The 17,819-nt window shown below is 37.8% G+C and overlaps 1 protein-coding gene and 1 long non-coding RNA gene across 14 annotated transcripts in view; one reads left to right on the top strand and one right to left on the bottom strand.

The window, feature by feature from the left end:
* The window catches only part of CPEB1 (cytoplasmic polyadenylation element binding protein 1), a 68,467-nt gene that overhangs the window by 39,646 nt on the left and 11,002 nt on the right, over positions 1–17,819 (top strand). For 5 of the 12 annotated variants that reach the window (XM_074233075.1, XM_074233080.1, XM_074233072.1 and 2 more), the window contains 5 exons: positions 5,933–6,004; positions 11,160–11,386; positions 12,561–12,810; positions 16,370–16,483; positions 16,796–16,900. In XM_074233075.1, the coding sequence (XP_074089176.1) occupies positions 5,933–6,004; positions 11,160–11,386; positions 12,561–12,810; positions 16,370–16,483; positions 16,796–16,900 (768 nt within the window). The remainder of the gene's footprint in view (positions 1–5,932; positions 6,005–11,159; positions 11,387–12,560; positions 12,811–16,369; positions 16,484–16,795; positions 16,901–17,819) is intronic. The other 7 variants (XM_074233081.1, XM_074233076.1, XM_074233078.1 and 4 more) reach the window with 3 other exon arrangements.
* The window catches only part of LOC141521009 (uncharacterized), a 34,971-nt gene that overhangs the window by 1,204 nt on the left and 15,948 nt on the right, over positions 1–17,819 (bottom strand). Inside the window, exon 3 of one of the 2 annotated variants that reach the window (XR_012477825.1) lies at positions 17,136–17,336. This is a non-coding gene — a long non-coding RNA (uncharacterized LOC141521009). Of the gene's footprint in view, positions 1–13,952; positions 17,337–17,819 lie in introns of those variants that run through there. The other variant, XR_012477824.1, reaches the window with a different exon arrangement.

Consider the following 17,819-nt stretch of genomic DNA (forward strand, 5'->3'; position numbering starts at 1 on the left):
AGTACAGAAGCCAGATTATTAAGGGTGAGTTCTTGAAACAGAAGTATTGAGTTTAAGAATTTGGGTATGAAAGAAGGCCTATTGCTTAGGGATTATAAGGTCAAGGACAGACTTTTTTTTTTGATGTGGAAATTAAGCGTATTTTTAGACCTTGGAAATGAAAGGCATAAAGGTATAATGAATCAGTAAGCATTTCAAGTGCCTACTGTGCTCCTTGTGCTAGATACTGGGGATATAAATTCAAATAATAATTCCCCCTCTGAGCTTACATTCTAGTTGTAGACTGGAATGGTGAGAGGTGTGAGATAGGATACTAGTTGAGATGCTGTTGTAGTAATCTAGGTGAGGGGTGATGGCTGAAGGCTCAGCCTAAGGTGGCAGCTGTGTGAGTAGAGAGATGGCTTAAGTGGGAGAAAGGGCAAGACTTGGAAACTAATTAGATATATGGTTTGAGGGAAAATGAAGTTGACAATGATGCTAAATTTGGAAATTTGAGACAATGGAAGGATTATGTGGTACCATTGATGGAACAAATGAAATTTGGAAAATGAGAGGTTTTGGGGAAAATATAAGTTCAGTCTCTAATACACATTGTGTATTATTCAAGATATCTCTGCATTAACTAGTTTGAATTGTTCACTAGGCAATTGGAAATCTGAGACTGAAGGTCCAAGAGAGAGCCTGAACAAAAAAATTGGAAATCAAATAAATGTTGGGGAATGGCTTAAACTGTGGTATATGCATGTCATGGAACACTATTCTATTAGAAACTAGGAGGGACGGGAATTCAGGGAAGCATGGAAGGATTTGCATAAACTGATGCTGAGTGAGATGAACAGAACCAGAAAAACACTGTACACCCTAACAGCAACATGGGGGTGATGATCAACCTTGATGGACTCACTCATTCCATCAGTGCAACAATCAGGGACAATTTGGGGCTGTCTGCAATGGAGAATATCATCTATATCCAGAGAAAGAATTGTGGAGTTTGAACAAAGACCAAGGACTATTAACTTTTAATTTAGAAAAAAAACCTGATATCTTATTGTCTGATCTTTGCTTTCTCATATACTTTATGTTTAAGGATATGATTTTTCTCTCATCACATTCAATTTGGATCAATGTATATACCATGGAAAAATTGTAAAGACTGGCAAATTGCCTTCTGTGGGGGGTGGGGGGAGGGACTTAAGATTAGGGGAAAAATTGCAAAACTCGAAATAAATAAAATCTTTTAGAGAGAAAGAGAGAGAGAGAGAGAGAGAGAGAGAGAGAGAGAGAGCGAGAGAGAGAGAGAGAGAGAGAGAGCGCGCGCCTGAACAAGGATATTGATTTGGGAGTTAGCTGCATAGACAAGATCATTAAGAAGGAGAGTGGGGAGGGGAGATGTTTTGCAAATAAGGGATAAGAGAAAATTAACGCTCTTTATTTAAATTAGAGATCATCTACAAAATAGATGATCTTTAGAGTTAGATGAAGGGATGTCTGAAAAGAGGAGAGTTGTGCTTTGAGTGGTCTCAGGACTCTTATACCTATCAAAATGATGGACATGGATGTTGGATGTCCAACACAGCATTGCTCCTTTCATCACCACTAAAGCAAGGTTAGACCTCTACATCATTGATCTTGGAAAGCAAGACATCACCCTGTATGATCATGGGCATAATTGCCCTGTGAGAGCCCCGATTTCTGTACAGCAAAGTGTGGAGATGATCAGCTTGTACTACAAACCTTACAGAATTGTTGGAATTTGAAATTGTTTTTCAGATTTTACAACATTGTACAAATAAGGTATTTAAAAGAAGTTTAAACAGCTTCTGAGGGGAAGTAGGATAGAGTCAAGTGAAGAATAAAAAGATAGCAGAAAAGAAGGTCAAAGACTCATTCCATAACATCATTTTATGACTTTGGTAGCTCTAAGTAACCTGGGACCAAGTACAGAATGAATTACTTGAGTCTGATTAGTGAGTTCATATAGCAAGGTTTCTGGGGTGACAGCAAGAGCACCACTGAAATTTTTAAAAATTTTATTTAAGGCAATGTGGGGTTAAGTGACTTGTCCAAGGTCACAGCTAGGTCATTATTAAGTATCTGAGACTGAATTTGAACTCAGGTACTCCTGACACCAGAGCTGGTGCTCTATCCATTGTGCCACCTAGCTGACCCTGAAATTCTTAATATGACTGAACTTACAAGGTTCTGATAAAGGAAGGAATTGGCATTGTCAGGTAGGTCTGTCATGGTCAAATTTTAAAACATTTTGGTGGGAACCAGTGGGCAGCTAGACAGAATGCTTAAGTAATAACTACAAGGAAAGTCATGCCCTAGAGCAGAGAATCTCCTGATGTAATGATATTGCAGCTAAAATATGAGAACAATGATTTTATAACACTGGGATGGACAGATGACTTTCTGAAGTGAAAGAATGTAGGACCAGGCCAGTGAAATGTAAGCTTGTTGGAGGCAGGGATGCTGTCATTTCTGAATTAGTATCCCTGGGACAGTGTCTGGCTACAGAGTCCTCAGTGGGGATTAAGTTGGGAAGAACTTGAATCTAACTCTTCCCTCTCTCTCCTTTACTTATGAAACAGGAATAGCTCTGTTACTTCAGCAACTGGGCAAAGCTAAGTGCTTGAGCAAGAAGCAATCCTCTACCAATAATCTTTACAGTTAATAACAATAACTAATATTTCTATGACATATGAAAATTTTCCAACATTCTGGATACTAGGATACAAAAAAATGAAATGGCTTGTACATAAATATATGCAAAGCATATTATGTGGTAGTTTGAGCAGGGAGACATTGTTAGTTTCAGATCTTGTAGGCAGTCAACATTCAGGTTGAGCTTTGAAGGAAATTAGGGATTCTTAGAGGCAGAAGGGAGGGTATGCACTGTAGGGTTGGGAATACTTGCTGTGTTAAAGGAATGGGATAGAGATTGAATCTGTGATTTTATTGACTTAAAGGAAAATCCCCAAATGAGAATAATTCATCTTACCATCTCTGTAACCTGACCTTTGTGAAGTGCTCAGGGCACTGAATGATTAAATGATCTTCTTTTCGAGGGTTACAAAGTTAGGATGCATTGTATCTGAACTCTGGGAGGCAGATAGGTAGAATAGTGGAAAGAGCATGGGATGTGGATCAGGAAGACCTGAATTAAAATCCTGTCTTGGACACTAGCTCTGTGACCCAGAGTGAGTCACTGAACCTCTCTTAACCTCAATTTTCTCTTTTGTAAAACACCGATAATAACTCCCTTTGTCTTTTAGTTCTTGTAAAGACCAAAGGAGATAATATTTATAAAGTAAAGTGCTATGTAAAGTTAACTAAAAAATTTCTATGAGTGGTTTTGTGCCTAGGTCCTCCTTGTTCTGAGACTGTGTTTTTAAACCATGATACCTCTGCAAAGGCAGAGAGATGGGTTAATGAAGAGTATCTAGAAGGCCAATTTGGTTGAACTTTAGAGTGCCTGAAAGGAAATAATGCATAAGAAAGACAGAATGTTTAAGAGCTAGGTTGAAGGGTTTTAAATGGCTAACAGGACTTGATATTAGAGCTTATTGTGCAGTTATATAATGTCACTCCAGACTTTTATCGCAAGAAGACCAGTTTAGGCTATTGCCATCACGTGGTAAATGATGTTGAGGGTCAGAGCTATCTATGGTACTGGCTCCTTGAGTAGAAAAAAAGAGTAATGAGGATGAACAAGGATGGGGAGAATCAGCAAGGCCTCACCAAATGACATGGTGTAGCCAAGGCAGAAGGAAAAGTTGATGGTGATTCAAGAAGGGTAGCTCCTTTGATGGAAAGAGGAAGTTATCAGAAAGGTATGGGTTTAGAGGAAAGTAGTTAGCGAATTTTTTTTGCGGGGGGGGGGGGGGGGGGCAAGGTTTACAGACTAAACTCCTGCTTTAAGATGCTCTATAAAGGAATGGGACTAAGGACCAAGGAAAAGGACTAAGATAATGCAGAATTTCATACAAATCTGTGTGTCTTGTGGAATATAAATAAGATGCTATGGGTAAAGCCCAGGAAAATGACTATCTGGAGTGATAGAGAGAAGTAGAATCTTGAAAGGGATCAACTAAAACTTCTTGGGGACCTGAAAAGATACTATGGGGAATGGTTACCATTAGCTAAATTGTGAAATAGTTGGGGTTTTACCCCCATGTATATGTCTTCTTAATATTCCAGCATCCTGGGCTCCTTTCATTTATGCCTTTAAACTGCTCCAAACCTCAGAAAAAAGCTCTTTTTTCTATTTTTTTTTCTGTTGGTCCATTTTTCCTATTGAAACTTCCTTATTGCATCTCTCAGCAGTTAAGAGTTCTTAACTTTGTTCTGTGTATCTCGGATCCCTTTGGTAGTTTGAAATCTATGGACTGTTCAGAATGTTTTTAAATGCAGTAAACTGAAATATGTAGGATTAGAAGGAAGACAAATTATATTGCAATAGTTAGAAGAAATTTGTATATCCTGGAAATAAGTTTAACATAGTTATACATGTAATATAGAACCTATATCAGATTACTTGATGCCAAGGGTCGGGGAAGAGGAGAAAAACATGCCACTTAAAATCTAAAAAAAAAAAGAATGTTGAAAACTATTTTTGTGTGTAGTTGAGAAAATAATTTATAATAAAAATATACATATACATATATATTTAAAATAAGTTTGTGAATTCTAGGTTATGGACCTCTGCTGTATAGTAAATTAGTAAGCTTATTCAGTTTTAGATTTTGAATATCTTTATACTATTTAAATGTATGTCTCTAGGTGTTGGCTCAGTAGAGGATAAGCTCGGACTAGATGGTGTATGCATCCAAAGATATGGGGATTGGTGTCTGTTGTGCAGAAATTTTTATCTGTTCCTTTTCACAGATGAGAGCTGGGGTCTTAGAGCTCTAGGGCTTGAACATCTGACTTCTCTATTAAAACTTAATAAATGGTATACTATTGAAAATAGATCATGGAGAAATTTCTTTTGAGTATAGAAATGTATGCCAAATTCTTACTATCTTACTTTGCTTGCTACATTCAAACCTTTTAAGAAAAGGCTTCTTTTCTGATGTACGCAGCAGAATTTTTTTCCTAATCCTAGGTAGTATTAACTTAAAGTAGTTGGGGTCTTTCATTGTTGTGATGTCTGTCTTTTGTATTAGAACTGCCTGTCATTTCTTCTTTCTGTCTCTGGTCCTGAGAAGTTGGCTTCTTAGTCGAGGAAGGGATACTTTTTGAACTTGAAGTGAGGGTTTGTGATTTGTAGCAACAAATGCAACATTGCAATGATGAAATTTGGGAGCTAATGAGTCAAGTGCTTTTTTGCCAAGTCATTCTTATCCTTTGCCTTAACTTGTCCTTGTTCTCCTTAGTAGTTGGCACTTCTACCCTGGTAGATTCTTAGGCATGCATACTTAAGTTCTTGAATAGTTTTAGCTCTCCACTATTGATGGATCTCTTGGCTATGTGAGACTTTTTGATCAGTTGGTAAATGATAGACTAATGTTAGAATTTTGGCTATGGATGTCTCCCAAGAATCAAGTGACAGAATTAGCTTTTCTGAAGAATTAGAAATGAGCAGGGGAGGACATTGACAATTCAGTGGAAACCTCATTTTCTAGGAGAGAGAGAGCACTTGTGTTATTCATGTGGCCAAAAGCATTCAGATACTGCAAAAAAATTGTCCTGGTGCCAGTGAACTCTAGCAAATACAAGTTCTATTTGTTCTTATCTGTCTACTTTGCTATCTGTTGCTTTGGGACTTTATAGGGATTTATAATATTGCAGAGACTGTTTCAGAGTTGTGACCTGAGAACTGTGGGGAAAACATTCAGGAGGGAACCTTATTTGAAAGCATTTCACAAAATGACTGTATTATTTAAACTATTTTAAACCCATTGTCTCATTTTCCTCATACATGTAGGGCTCAACCCCATTTTACTGATGAAGAAACAAACAGACTCAGAAACTGACTTGCCTAAGATCATTCAGCTAAGTAAGTGTTTAAGACTGGGTTCAGTCATTCAGTGTTAGGGGCACTATGTTAAGTACCAAGGATTAAAAAAAAAAAAGACTATGATCCCTGCATTAAGGATGATATTGAAAAGAGGTGGGAGAAGATGAGACAACAAACAACCGACTGTGTCTGTGTGTATTAAAATGAGAGGTAATCTCAGGAAAGACCCTACAAGTCAGGGTGGACCAATGAAGGCCTTCTCTGGAAGGTGGCATTTGAGTTAAGCCTTGGAGGAAGCCAGGAGGAAGGTTGTGATGGGAGGAGGGGGAGAGGGAAAAGACCCTAAATATAAGGAAATGGAGTGTCAGCAAGGAGTTAAGTATTGATGGATTTTGGCATAAGGAAACTGGTAAAGTTCTAAGAGAGGCCACATAATCTTTTTTTTTTTAAAAGGTTTTTGCGAGGCAGATGGGGTTAAGTGGCTTGCCCAAGGCCACACAGCTAGGTAATTATGAAGTGTCTGAGGCCGAATTTGAACCCAGATACTCCTGACTCCAGGGCCGGTGCTCTATCCACTGGACCACCTAGCCGCCCCTAGAGAGAGAGCACATAGTCTTTAGAGGCCTAACCCATTGAGAGCCCCTGTGCTGAGTAATGAAAGTGGAAAGGGGGGGGGGTGCTAGAGAGTTATGTCTGAGGTGGGGTCCTATAGGACTTGGTTATTGGATGTATATAAAATGTAAGGGAGGTGTAAGAATCAAAGAAAGCCTCAGGTTTGTGGAAAGACTGCTAGGAGGATTAGGGTTGGAGTGGGGGAGGGTAGGAACTCCTCCAGGAAGAAGGTCCTCCTCTTCCTTAAGAAAAGGGGGTTGTTTAGAGAGCAATATCCTTCTGACCTAGGGCTATTTCATCTTAACTATCTGTATTGATATCAGTTGTGATAATTGAATTTTCTTTTCATGACATGATACTTTATGTTCCTTGTTTTAGGGGGGAAAGGTAACAGGCAGAATGGGTTTGGAATTTCCATTTTTTTTGCATTAGAGGCATTCAGATCTCAAATGAAATCTCTTACCTACCCACCCCCATTTTGCTGACCCAAAATGTCAGCTACACCAGCAGATATAGACCTTGAAGAAAGCTTGGCTCAATTTGTAGACTGACTTTTTTTGATTATAGGAGCCTATGGTTCTTTCTTTCCCTCTTATTTATCTAATTGATTAATAAAAGTTTTAGCTCTTAACAAGTATTGTGATATAGCTGCTTATTTGGCTTCCTTTTAAAATTGTTTAGTGTTCATTTTTGAGGTACTTGTAAGAGTACATTGTGGTCTGGGATAAAAAGTAAGAATTTTCTCTTAAAATCTCCAGTGAAATTTCTGGAGGATCTTTGATTTCAGCTGAGTTCTACTAGTGACTGATTTATTGCAGTTTGACATTATTGTAGTTACATGTCTTTCTAGAGTGGTGACAAGAGGCATGGAATAGCTTTTGGGATTTTTTTCTACTCTAGAGCACTTAGGTGAATTATTTCATCTTGACCAAGAATCTCTTCATCCTGGTTTTCAATAGAGTTCAGTTAGAATTTAGATTATACCTATGTCTATGTATATACTAGTGTTCTCTGGAAGGGGCTGACTGCTGCAAGGAGTGGAGTGTTTTAGGCCTGTGGGACTGCAGAATGAATTTATCAATGAGAATGAAGATTTAGTCCTGGTGGACTAAATATTTTAAGATCTAAAACTGTGCCAGACCCCAACAGTCCTCCTTACTTTTTACAAGCTCCAGATAGAAACAGGTGTCCTAAAAATGCATCTAGTCTAAATGACACAAATGTGCTAATTGGTTTTTTTTAAGAGGGAATTTATCCAATTGTACCCATACTCTTCAAGGTTCAGTGAAGCAGCTGCTTGTTATAGTGTTGTTTTTGGTCTTTGTCATGACAAAGGTGGTAGGGAATGAGGGAATGAATGTCATCCTGAGTATAGTTTTGTCTTTGTTCATTCACCTTTGAAAAGATGGGTTGTGAGTAACTAATGGTAACCTGGATTTGCTAAGAACCTGAGGCTGTCCATGACAAATGTATGAGATAAAAGCAAAATAGAATATCACATATTCATTCCTGATTTGTCCTTAAGATATGAAAGCTTAGACTCTTTAGACTATGGTGTCTACTTTGTGAATGTTAGCCTTACCCTCTTGGGTAAGAAAAGTCTAGTGAATCTAGATTCTTTTATCCTAAGTTCAATGAAAGGTACTTTAAGGAAGCATAGCTGTGGCTTTTCATATCTTGCCAAAATTGTGAGACTTGAGAGAGCATGAGAAATTTCTTACAGGCTGATCAAGCCCTGAGACTATTCATCACTGTGACTCACTTGGTTTCTTCTTGGCACCACAGTGGATTCCCTGTAGCCCATGAACAAATAACTTGGAAATAGTTCTAATAACAGTGCAACTTTATGGTGACCTTGAGCAGCATGTGTGGGGCATCAATTTTCTTTCCAAAGTGGTCCAATGAGTAGTCATTCTAATTCCTTAAAAGAGTTACAAGCAGTAGACTGGTGCATACTCAATTGTTTCTTAAACCACACTGTGGGAGGTAGTGATATAAATTTCAGAATACAAAGACTATTTGAAGGGTCCAATTAGTTCTTGGTGTCATTGTCCCACTTGCCAGCTCTTGACAGTTGAGTGATAAGCATATGCAGTAGCTTTATCAAATGATGCTTGGTACTGTTGTTTTGGATTGCTCTGATTGTCACTGAAGGATGATAGTCATAGCTTCTTAGCTCTGATGGATATGGGAACATAAGATCCACATTTGCAGGAAGATAACATCCTAGTGTAATTGTCAGATTGCCCCAATAATTGTTTATGTCTCTGAAATAGGAAAGAAGAACTTAAATTTCTTGATTTGATAACTATTTATCAAGATCCCACCATGGGTGACATTTTGTGAGGCTTGCTTTGTAGGTAGTACTGTAAATTATTCATCTATTTCAAAAAGTTTAGTAGAGGAAGATAGGATATTAGTGGTGCTGACAGTTGTCCTGCCTGGGCAGATCATTTCATCTTTAAGTAGTAAACTCACAAACCTCCTTCCTGGTTTCTAGCTGGCGTTTTAGTCTTTGTGCTTAGTCTATTATTCCCAGACCAATCATTCTCCACTTAATAAAAATCAATAATTGAGGGGGCAGCTAGGTGGCACAGTGGAAAGAACCCTGGCCCCGGAGTCAGGAGGACATGAGTTCAAATTCGACCTCACACACTTAATAATTATCTAGCTGTGTGACCTTGGGCAAGTCACTTAAACCCCCCCCCACCAAGTTGCAAAAATTAAAAAAAATCGATAATTGATCTCTTCTTTTATCAAGTCTAGCTTCCTCTCTGTCATTTAGGGTCCTTTGTGATCTGACTTCAACAAACTTCTGAATATTCTTATAGGAGCCCATCTAGGCCAGTCTTCCTCTTCCTATGTCCTTAACACACACTGTGCTGTGGGTGTGCTCATAATGGGTATGTGCTTATGTGAATTCTTGTCCTTGGTGGGGATGGTGAGATTTCAAACTGGATCTGGCAAACTTACTTGCCCCTTTTAGCTCTCCTTAATTTCTCCCTAACACCAAGCATCAGAAACATTTGACCTATTCTTTGGTTATATATTGACTTTTTAGTCTCTTAATGCTACCTTTAGTTCTTATTATGTTTTGACAACTAGATTGTAAGTTCTTTGAAGGCATGATTTAACACATTTATTCTTTAGCATATATTCCTGCCTAGTGCATAAATAATACAATCATTGATTTTCATATAGTATGAATTTAGGCAACTCAGTTCTTTCGAAAATATTACTGAATCTTTGTGGCCAGGAATTGGAGCCATGTGCCTTTGGGAGAAAGCAAAAGGCTGGCTGTTTGTGGTCATACTTTCACCATATTAGTTACAATAAATAAAAATGGCTTTTGTTTTTGTCAAAAGAAACAGAAAAACTTAAACTTAACAGAATTTATGAATTAAAGATTACTATGACTGTGTCCTTTGGTCCTGACTGTGTATACTCTGGTCTTTGAATGCATGGAAGAGTGTTTCGAAATGTTGACCATCTTTTATGTAGCCGAGATTCTCAACTCTAAATTAGAGTACTTTCTGGTTGATCCTGAAAATTTCAAAATACTTATCCAAAACTTAATATGTGCCAAATATATTTTTAAACTGTTCAGAATTTCAGTTGAATGATAGAACCCTTAAAATAATTAGTATCTACATAGTACTTTTAAATTTGCAAAACATTTTTACAAATATCCCATTTGATCCTCACAGCAGTCTTAGTATCTAGCACTAGAACTGTCTGGGTTTTACAGATGAGAAAATTGAAACAGACAGAGGTTGTGATTGTCCCAGGGTGGAGGCTGTATTTGAATTTGGGTCTTTCTGAGTAGAGGTCCAGTGCTTTCTACTCACTGACCTCCCAAAAGTTTGGTAATCACTGTTGTAATTATCAATTAGCAGTCTGATGAGATACGAAAGCCATTTAGAAAACTTTGAAAATACTGTATAAATGCTAGTCATTTGGTAGAAATGAAAAGAGATTGTGGGTTTAGGATCTAAATCTTTTTTGTATCACAAAGTAATGCAAAAGAGGAAGAGAAGTTGATAAATTCAAACAGTTATGTACTCCTTAGATGATGCACATTTGATTTTTGTTGGAAGTCCTGAGTTTTAATCCCGTCTTGACTGCTTAATGCTGTACTCCATTCATTTTTAACTAGTTACTCAGAGTTTCAGTTTCCATAACTGTAAGAATTGGACTTATCTAAAATGAAAGTAGCCCAATAACAATAGGAATTTGTAAGGTTAGTCAGCTTGGATTTCTGCTGTCTGACTCAGATTTCTACAACTGCTTTAATTGTAGAATTTATTTTCTAGATTGTTAGCTTCTTGATAAAGCTTTGCTGAACAAGAATATCATTGGGTAGATGGTTTTTTGTTTATTTTTGTTTTGTTTTGTTTCTGCTTTGGATGCCTTTAAAAAAAACAATCCAGAAAACTTAGAAAAAAGCTATTCTGTTTTCTCTTATACTGACAATGACCTTGATACTGGATTTCTTGAAGGGACAGAGTGGGAGTGGGGGGGATAGCCAGGACAGAAGAAAAGTTTGAATTTTAAACTGGGTTACCTTTCATTTCCTTCCTAGTACTGAGCATGCTCAACAACCCACTGGGAAATGTACTGGGAAAACCTCCTCTGGGCTTCTTGCCCCTGGACCCTACCAGCTCTGATTTGGTGGAAAAGTTTCCAACACCATCTCTAAGAGGATCCCGCCTGGATGCCCGTCCTGTCCTGGATTCTCGTTCCAGCAGTCCCTCTGATTCAGATACAAGTGGATTCAGCTCTGGATCAGACCACCTCTCAGATTTAATTGTATGTACTTAATTATCTGGGGATGTAGTTGGGACCTCTGAAAAATGTTCCAAGTGATTGTGCTAGTACAGGAGAGATGCCTCACCTTTGGAAAATTTGGGAATTTGGCTTTGTATATCAAGAGAGGTAAGGAAAATATATGCACAGAGGACAGCAGTTGAGAAATAGTTTGAGTTTTTAAATGTGTCCAAATAAGTCGTTTACCCCCCATGATCTAGAAACCACACAATCCTTCTCAAGGTAGAAAATTATCAGGAGAATGTACTGTAATTCACCTAGAATGTCCTAGAAAATTTTGAAGTGGGGGAAGGGAAGACACAGCTAATAATAGGAGTGGTTAGTGATGAGTTCTTCCGTGATTTGCCTCTGTCTTATGAAAACGTTCTGTCTATGATACTATCCTTGAAGAAATACTTGGTAAGAACTAATAGGGATGGAATACAGCAGGTTTCTAATTAGCAGTCTTTCTTAGGATGGCCCGCTAATTTTCTTATTTTAAAGACTAGCTTCCAAGCATGAGATCTGAATACTTTGGAGATGGACTGTTTTCAAAATCAACTTAGTTTGTGTAGACAATTTTCAGTGTGACCTTTCACTGCAGGAAAGGCTTAGATTTGTACTGCTAGGATGGTGAAGTCTAATTTGGCTTTTGTTTAGAGAGGTTATTTAAACTTTGTCATGGCTCTTTACTTAAAACTCAAGGTGACAGACTTCCTTCTGTGGTCTGTCACCTGTTATTTAAGCAAATACTAATGAGAGTTGATTAATATGGGCTTAACCCAGTTTTGGAGAGAAACCAGGTAGTACAGCCAGATATAGTTCCAGGCCTGGAGTCAGGAAGAGGACTCTTTTTGAGTTCAAATCTGGCTGTAAGATACTTGATAGCTATGTAACCTTAGGCAATACATTTAACCTTAATTGCCTCAGTTTCCTCACGTGTAAAATGAGTGGAGAAGGATATGGTAAACCAATCCAGTATCTTTCCCAAGAAAACTCCAAATGGAGTCACAAAGAATTAGATAGGACTGAAACGACTGAACAACAGAACCCAGGCTTTGGTCACGTAGGGGGAGGTATGAACTAGGGAATTAGTTTTTCAAATACTTTTTGAAAAAATCTTTTTTTTTCACATCCTTAAAACTCTACTTCATTTCTATTTTTTTCTCCTTTGCAGTCCAGCCTTCGCATCTCCCCTCCTCTGCCCTTCCTGCCCCTTGGGGCTGGTCCCAGAGACCCTTTAAAGATGGGCGTTGGGTCCTGGCTGGACCAAGACCAGGCTGCTCTAGCTGCAGTAACTCCCTCTCCTACCAATGCATCAAAGAGATGGCCTGGAGCTTCAGTGTGGCCTTCTTGGGACATGTTAGATGCTCCAGAGGATCCTTTTAGTATTGAGAGGGAGGCCAGACTCCATAGACAAGCTGCAGGTAAGGCCTGGGCATGTTTAATTTTCATTTCCTTTTCCCCCGAGTCTATCACAGTGCATAATAAATGCTTGTTTAATTAAATGGGACTATAGCTGGGTCCTACTGGTAAGAGTCTAAGTTGTCTAATTCCAGGAGATCTATTGAATATGTTTATGCATCATTTGGAAAAAGGATGGATTACATAGTGAAATTACAAAGTTTGTTGGCTGACTCTGTTTTCAGGGTAGCAGAGTACCAAGCAGAAGTGGATGAACCTGTAGAATGATGTCTCAGGGTTCTGCGAGGAGAACAGTAATGGATGAGATTCTGTGTAGTATCAGACTTGGGAGACACCTTTTCCAGTGTTCTTATCATGTTAGTACATGTTAGAAGACTATATATGAGAATGATGGAGTTTGAACTTGTGGCTAAGGAAGAGATATTATCTGAAAACATTTTGCCCAGTGTGCTGCTATAGCTATCAAAACTAACAACATTGCTGTGCATCAAGGAGATAATTAGAAACAAAACAGAAAACATTCTCTTTCCTTTGTTGAATTATAGTGAATAAAATATAAGCTTATTGAGAGCAGGGATTGTTTCTTTGACTTTATATCCCCCAAGTTTTAAAATAGAACTATGCAAATTAGTGGAATATAGTTCCATTTTCCAAAGACAGCAGCCCAGTGGTTCCTATGACCTGGGTTTCTGTCTATGAGAGAAAATACCAAAAATATATATAGTATGAATGCCCTAGAGTCAAAGGATGGGAAGGTCCTTTTGTTTCCTAATAATCCATTTTAATTTTCTGCTATGAATTTTTAAAAATTATTCTTGGTTACTTTTAGCCTGAATTTTGTCTTTTTGGGGATGGGTTTCTAAGCTAAATTGGCTATCTAAAGTCCTGCTTATTTGTATTTTCTCTGATTTTTGGTATTTTGAAGTAATGTGGTATCTTGGAAAAAGAGCCGAATTTGGGGTTGGCCTGTATGAGTTTACAGCCTAACCCTTCCCCCTTCATGCCTTTGTCACTTTGGGTGGCTTACTTGACTTTTCTGGCCCCTCCCTTTTATCATTAAGGCCCCATCTATCTATAAATATGTGATCCTATGATGATATACTTTAATTCTTGTCATTAGGATTTAAGAAGTTCACGTGTACTTATTCCATGCGTTATCTTTTAATATGAGAAGACTTAGACCTGCAAGAGACCCTCAACAGCATCTCATCCAGTCCCTTCATTTTATGGTTCAAGATACTGAGGCTCGAAGAAAATAAGACAATTTGTCCCAGGTTGCCCAGGAAGAGACAGGAATTGAACTCAGGACTCTTCTGATTCAGGATTCTTCCCATTGCTCTGTGTTGCTGCCTCTTAGGTGTGCTCTCCTTCTGTCCCTTCCAGTTTTCAGACTTGAGGAATTTTCCACTTTTAAAATTCTCTCCTCTAAATTAAGAGTTGCCTCATTTCTTTGATTATTATAGCAACCTTTTTTTGGTCATGGTTCATCTATTTTCTACACCACTTTTTATTTTTAAACATAGGCAAAATACTGTCTCCTGTTTCCAAAATATTTCTTGGCTCTCTAGATTTATGGCTGTAGCATCACATTGATCTGTGGTCTTTGGAGAGGAGTAACCTAGGTTTAGATGGTGCAAATCATTCTATAAAAGGCATATTTAGTCCTACAAGAGACATTATGCTAGGAAAATTCTAAAGAAGGAAAAAGGATATTACTAATGTCTGTACAACCAATATGAGAGTGAAGTCAGATCCCTAATTTTTGGGTACTACATCTCAACATTTTACAATTAGGTGAGGACTGTCCAAAATGCAGCTGCATGTAGCCCGCAGGGCAATTTTATGTGGTCCACCTGTGGGCCTTGTGGGTTTACTAAATGCTTTCACTTAAAATGGAAAATAAAAATATATTGTCTAAAAGTTTGAATAAAAACTTTTAAAAGGAAGGTTGGACAGCCCTGAACTAGGTGATTGTGTGAGGGTGGGGTAGGGAGTTGACACTTTTGCTAGGAAAAAATACAGGTTTAAGAGAAATATTAAAGTACATTAGCTGAATCAGCACTAATACAGATTGAACTTTTAATTTCTGTCAGTTTAATAAACTATCTGATATATGACTTAGAGAAATTTAGGCCTATTTATCTCAGTTTGACAGAGACCCTCAAGGAAGAATGACTATCTCTTGGTATTGACATTAGGGTTGCTACCTTAGGTGTGTAGTTCATGGATCTGAACTAGTTGAGTAATTTGTTTGTTATTGAAGTTGTTGAATATTTCTTTATGTTGGCAGCATCTTCATTCATGCATTAGATTTGTAACTTAAGTCCAGGAGCAAGAAGGAACATTAAAAACCTCACAAATTCTGACCAATTGGGAAAGGGCCAGATGAAAGAAAGTTCTAAAAAATGTTATAAGTAGGTATTTTATTATTTTATTGGATGAATTCAATCTTCCTTCTTGGGAAATACAGGTCATTGTGGGGGGAAAGGTTATGTTCTCATGTAAAAATATACTTTTTTGAATTAAAAATACCTTTTTCTTAATATAATGTTGTCTTTTGCTACTCAAATTGCTAAGAACATGTAGGCTTACCTTGTTTGTCTATCTACTATGTTGGGGGTGGGTTGGATAGGTCTCTACTCAAACTAGTGAGATCTTTTTCAGTAAAAATAAACTTAGGTTAACTAATGTTGTTATTAATTTTTGTTCTTAATTTAATTTTTGAAATATTTCATTTTTTCCCTCAGTTTACATGTAAAATTTTCTTTTTTTTCAAGTTTTGAATTCCAAATTCTATCCCTAACCAAACATGTAAAATATTTCCATGTCAAGTTATTTTGTGCAAGAAGTCTTAGACAAAAAAGAAAGTGAAAAATAGTATGTTTCAGTAGGTATTCAGATGTCATCACTACTTTATCATGAGTAAACTGTGGGGTTGCCTTGTATCTTTGTACTGATTGAGAAGAGCTAAGTCATTCACAATTAATCACTGTATTGATATAGTTGTATTATTATATTGATATATTGTATTATTATATTGTTGTATTATTATAGTTGTTCTGGTCCTGCTCACTTCACTTTGTATCAGTTCATGTAAATAACTTTTTCTATTTTTTTGTTCGTCATCTCTTAAAGCACAAAAATATTCCATTATAATTGTGTACCACAAATTATTCGGACATTCCCTACTTGATGAACATCCCATTACTTTCCAATTTTTTAGCTATTGGTATTATAAACAAAGGAACATTACAATGATACACGAGTGTATTAGCTGTTTGAAGGTGATTGAAGAGAATTTTGTCTTGAATTTCTTTTCCTCCCATCTTGTTTGTTTTTAATTTCTTGTAGTGTTTATCTATAATACTTGTCAAATCCCAATTCTTTATGAATTAGAAATTTAAATAAAATCTTAACTAGTTATAAAATCTGAATGGGGTAAAAATCCTCTAAAGTCTCCCAAAGCAGCATGGTTAGACATATTTGGAACCATTTTCTTAGGAAGCAATATTGCAGGATCCCAATTTAGTTGACTCTTTAACATCTTTTTGTCTTTTAAAGCTGTGAATGAAGCCACTTGCACTTGGAGCGGGCAGCTTCCTCCTCGAAACTACAAGAATCCTATCTATTCCTGTAAGGTGTTTCTGGGAGGAGTTCCTTGGGACATCACGGAAGGTGAGCTGGCTCCCAGCAGTGTGCATGCTCCTTGTTGGGATGATTAGATTATGGGGATGAGTAGCTTCAGTATTTGTACTGTATTGGACTTGAAAATAAGGGGAAGGTTAGATTTCCAGCTCTGTTCTAGTCAGAGCAGGAACAATCCCACAAGGGTTCCTACTGTCCAGTCTGGGGTGTAGTTTCTAAGATGATTCTTTGTGTTTGTTTGGGTGAAAATAGCCAGTCTCTCAGGGACAGGAAGAGTTTTTTCTTTTTGAACATCATTTGCTTCTCTCTGCCTCCATAAAATTCTCGATTCTTTCTCTGCAGCTGGATTGATTAATACCTTCCGTGTATTTGGCTCTTTGAGTGTGGAATGGCCTGGTAAGGATGGCAAACACCCCCGCTGCCCTCCCAAAGGTAATATGCCTAAAGGTAATAAAGACATGGTAGGACCACTTTTTTTTCCCCCTGGTATGTGACCACACTGAGGGATACTGGGATGTCACAGCTGCATGCTGGTAACTTGGTGAGAGCACTCCAGGGTGCAGATTGCAGAGCCATCACCTCGTCCAGACCCAGCACATGCTTCCCTCCCCGTTTTTGTTTGAACTCTGATTTACTGTGCCTTATGCTAGCTTAATAAGCAATTGTTGTGTGAACATTTCACCTCCTTTGAAGTAAACTTTCACAGATGGACTTTTGTGGCTGTTTTTAACTCCATTTTGAGTCAACGCTCTTCAGAGGCTGGCCTGGTTCTGAGCTCCCGCTGGAGCTGTCAGGATTCAAGGAGCCCTGGGGTTCTATTCCTGAATTGTCTGGAGTCCCATCCCTGTAGAAATCATGTGCAGTTCCACCTCGTTCACCTTCACTAAAGAAAGCAAATGAAGGAGCAATTTACTGACTTTATTAGGAACCCAATTAGATTTTATTCTATTGACTGCTTTGATTTTGATGTATTCATCTTTTCTAATTGTTATAGTGCTTTATTTTTTAGTAAGGCAAATGGGGTTAAGTGGCTTGCCCAAGACCACACAGCTAGGCAATTTATTAAGTGTCTTGAGGCCGGATTTGAACTCAGGTACTCCTGACTCCAGGGCCGGTACTCTATCCTCTGTGCCACCTAGCCACCCCCTATAGTGCTTATTTTCTAATTAGTCTTTTTCTAAGTTGCTGGTGTTTTCATTTGTAAATATCTTGAAGGCACAATTACTATCTCTTTTCTTGATCCCAACATTGTGCACCCTTGGTCCAGAAGAAGCCACTATTTAAGAAAAGATATTTGAGATGTAGCAGTAGCTGTGACTTCAACAGAAATAATTCCCTTCCAAGTGAGCTGATAGGAAAAAAAATG

This window comes from Macrotis lagotis, chromosome 4, assembly GCF_037893015.1.
Source record: "Macrotis lagotis isolate mMagLag1 chromosome 4, bilby.v1.9.chrom.fasta, whole genome shotgun sequence".
Classification (NCBI taxonomy): Eukaryota; Metazoa; Chordata; class Mammalia; order Peramelemorphia; family Peramelidae; genus Macrotis; species Macrotis lagotis.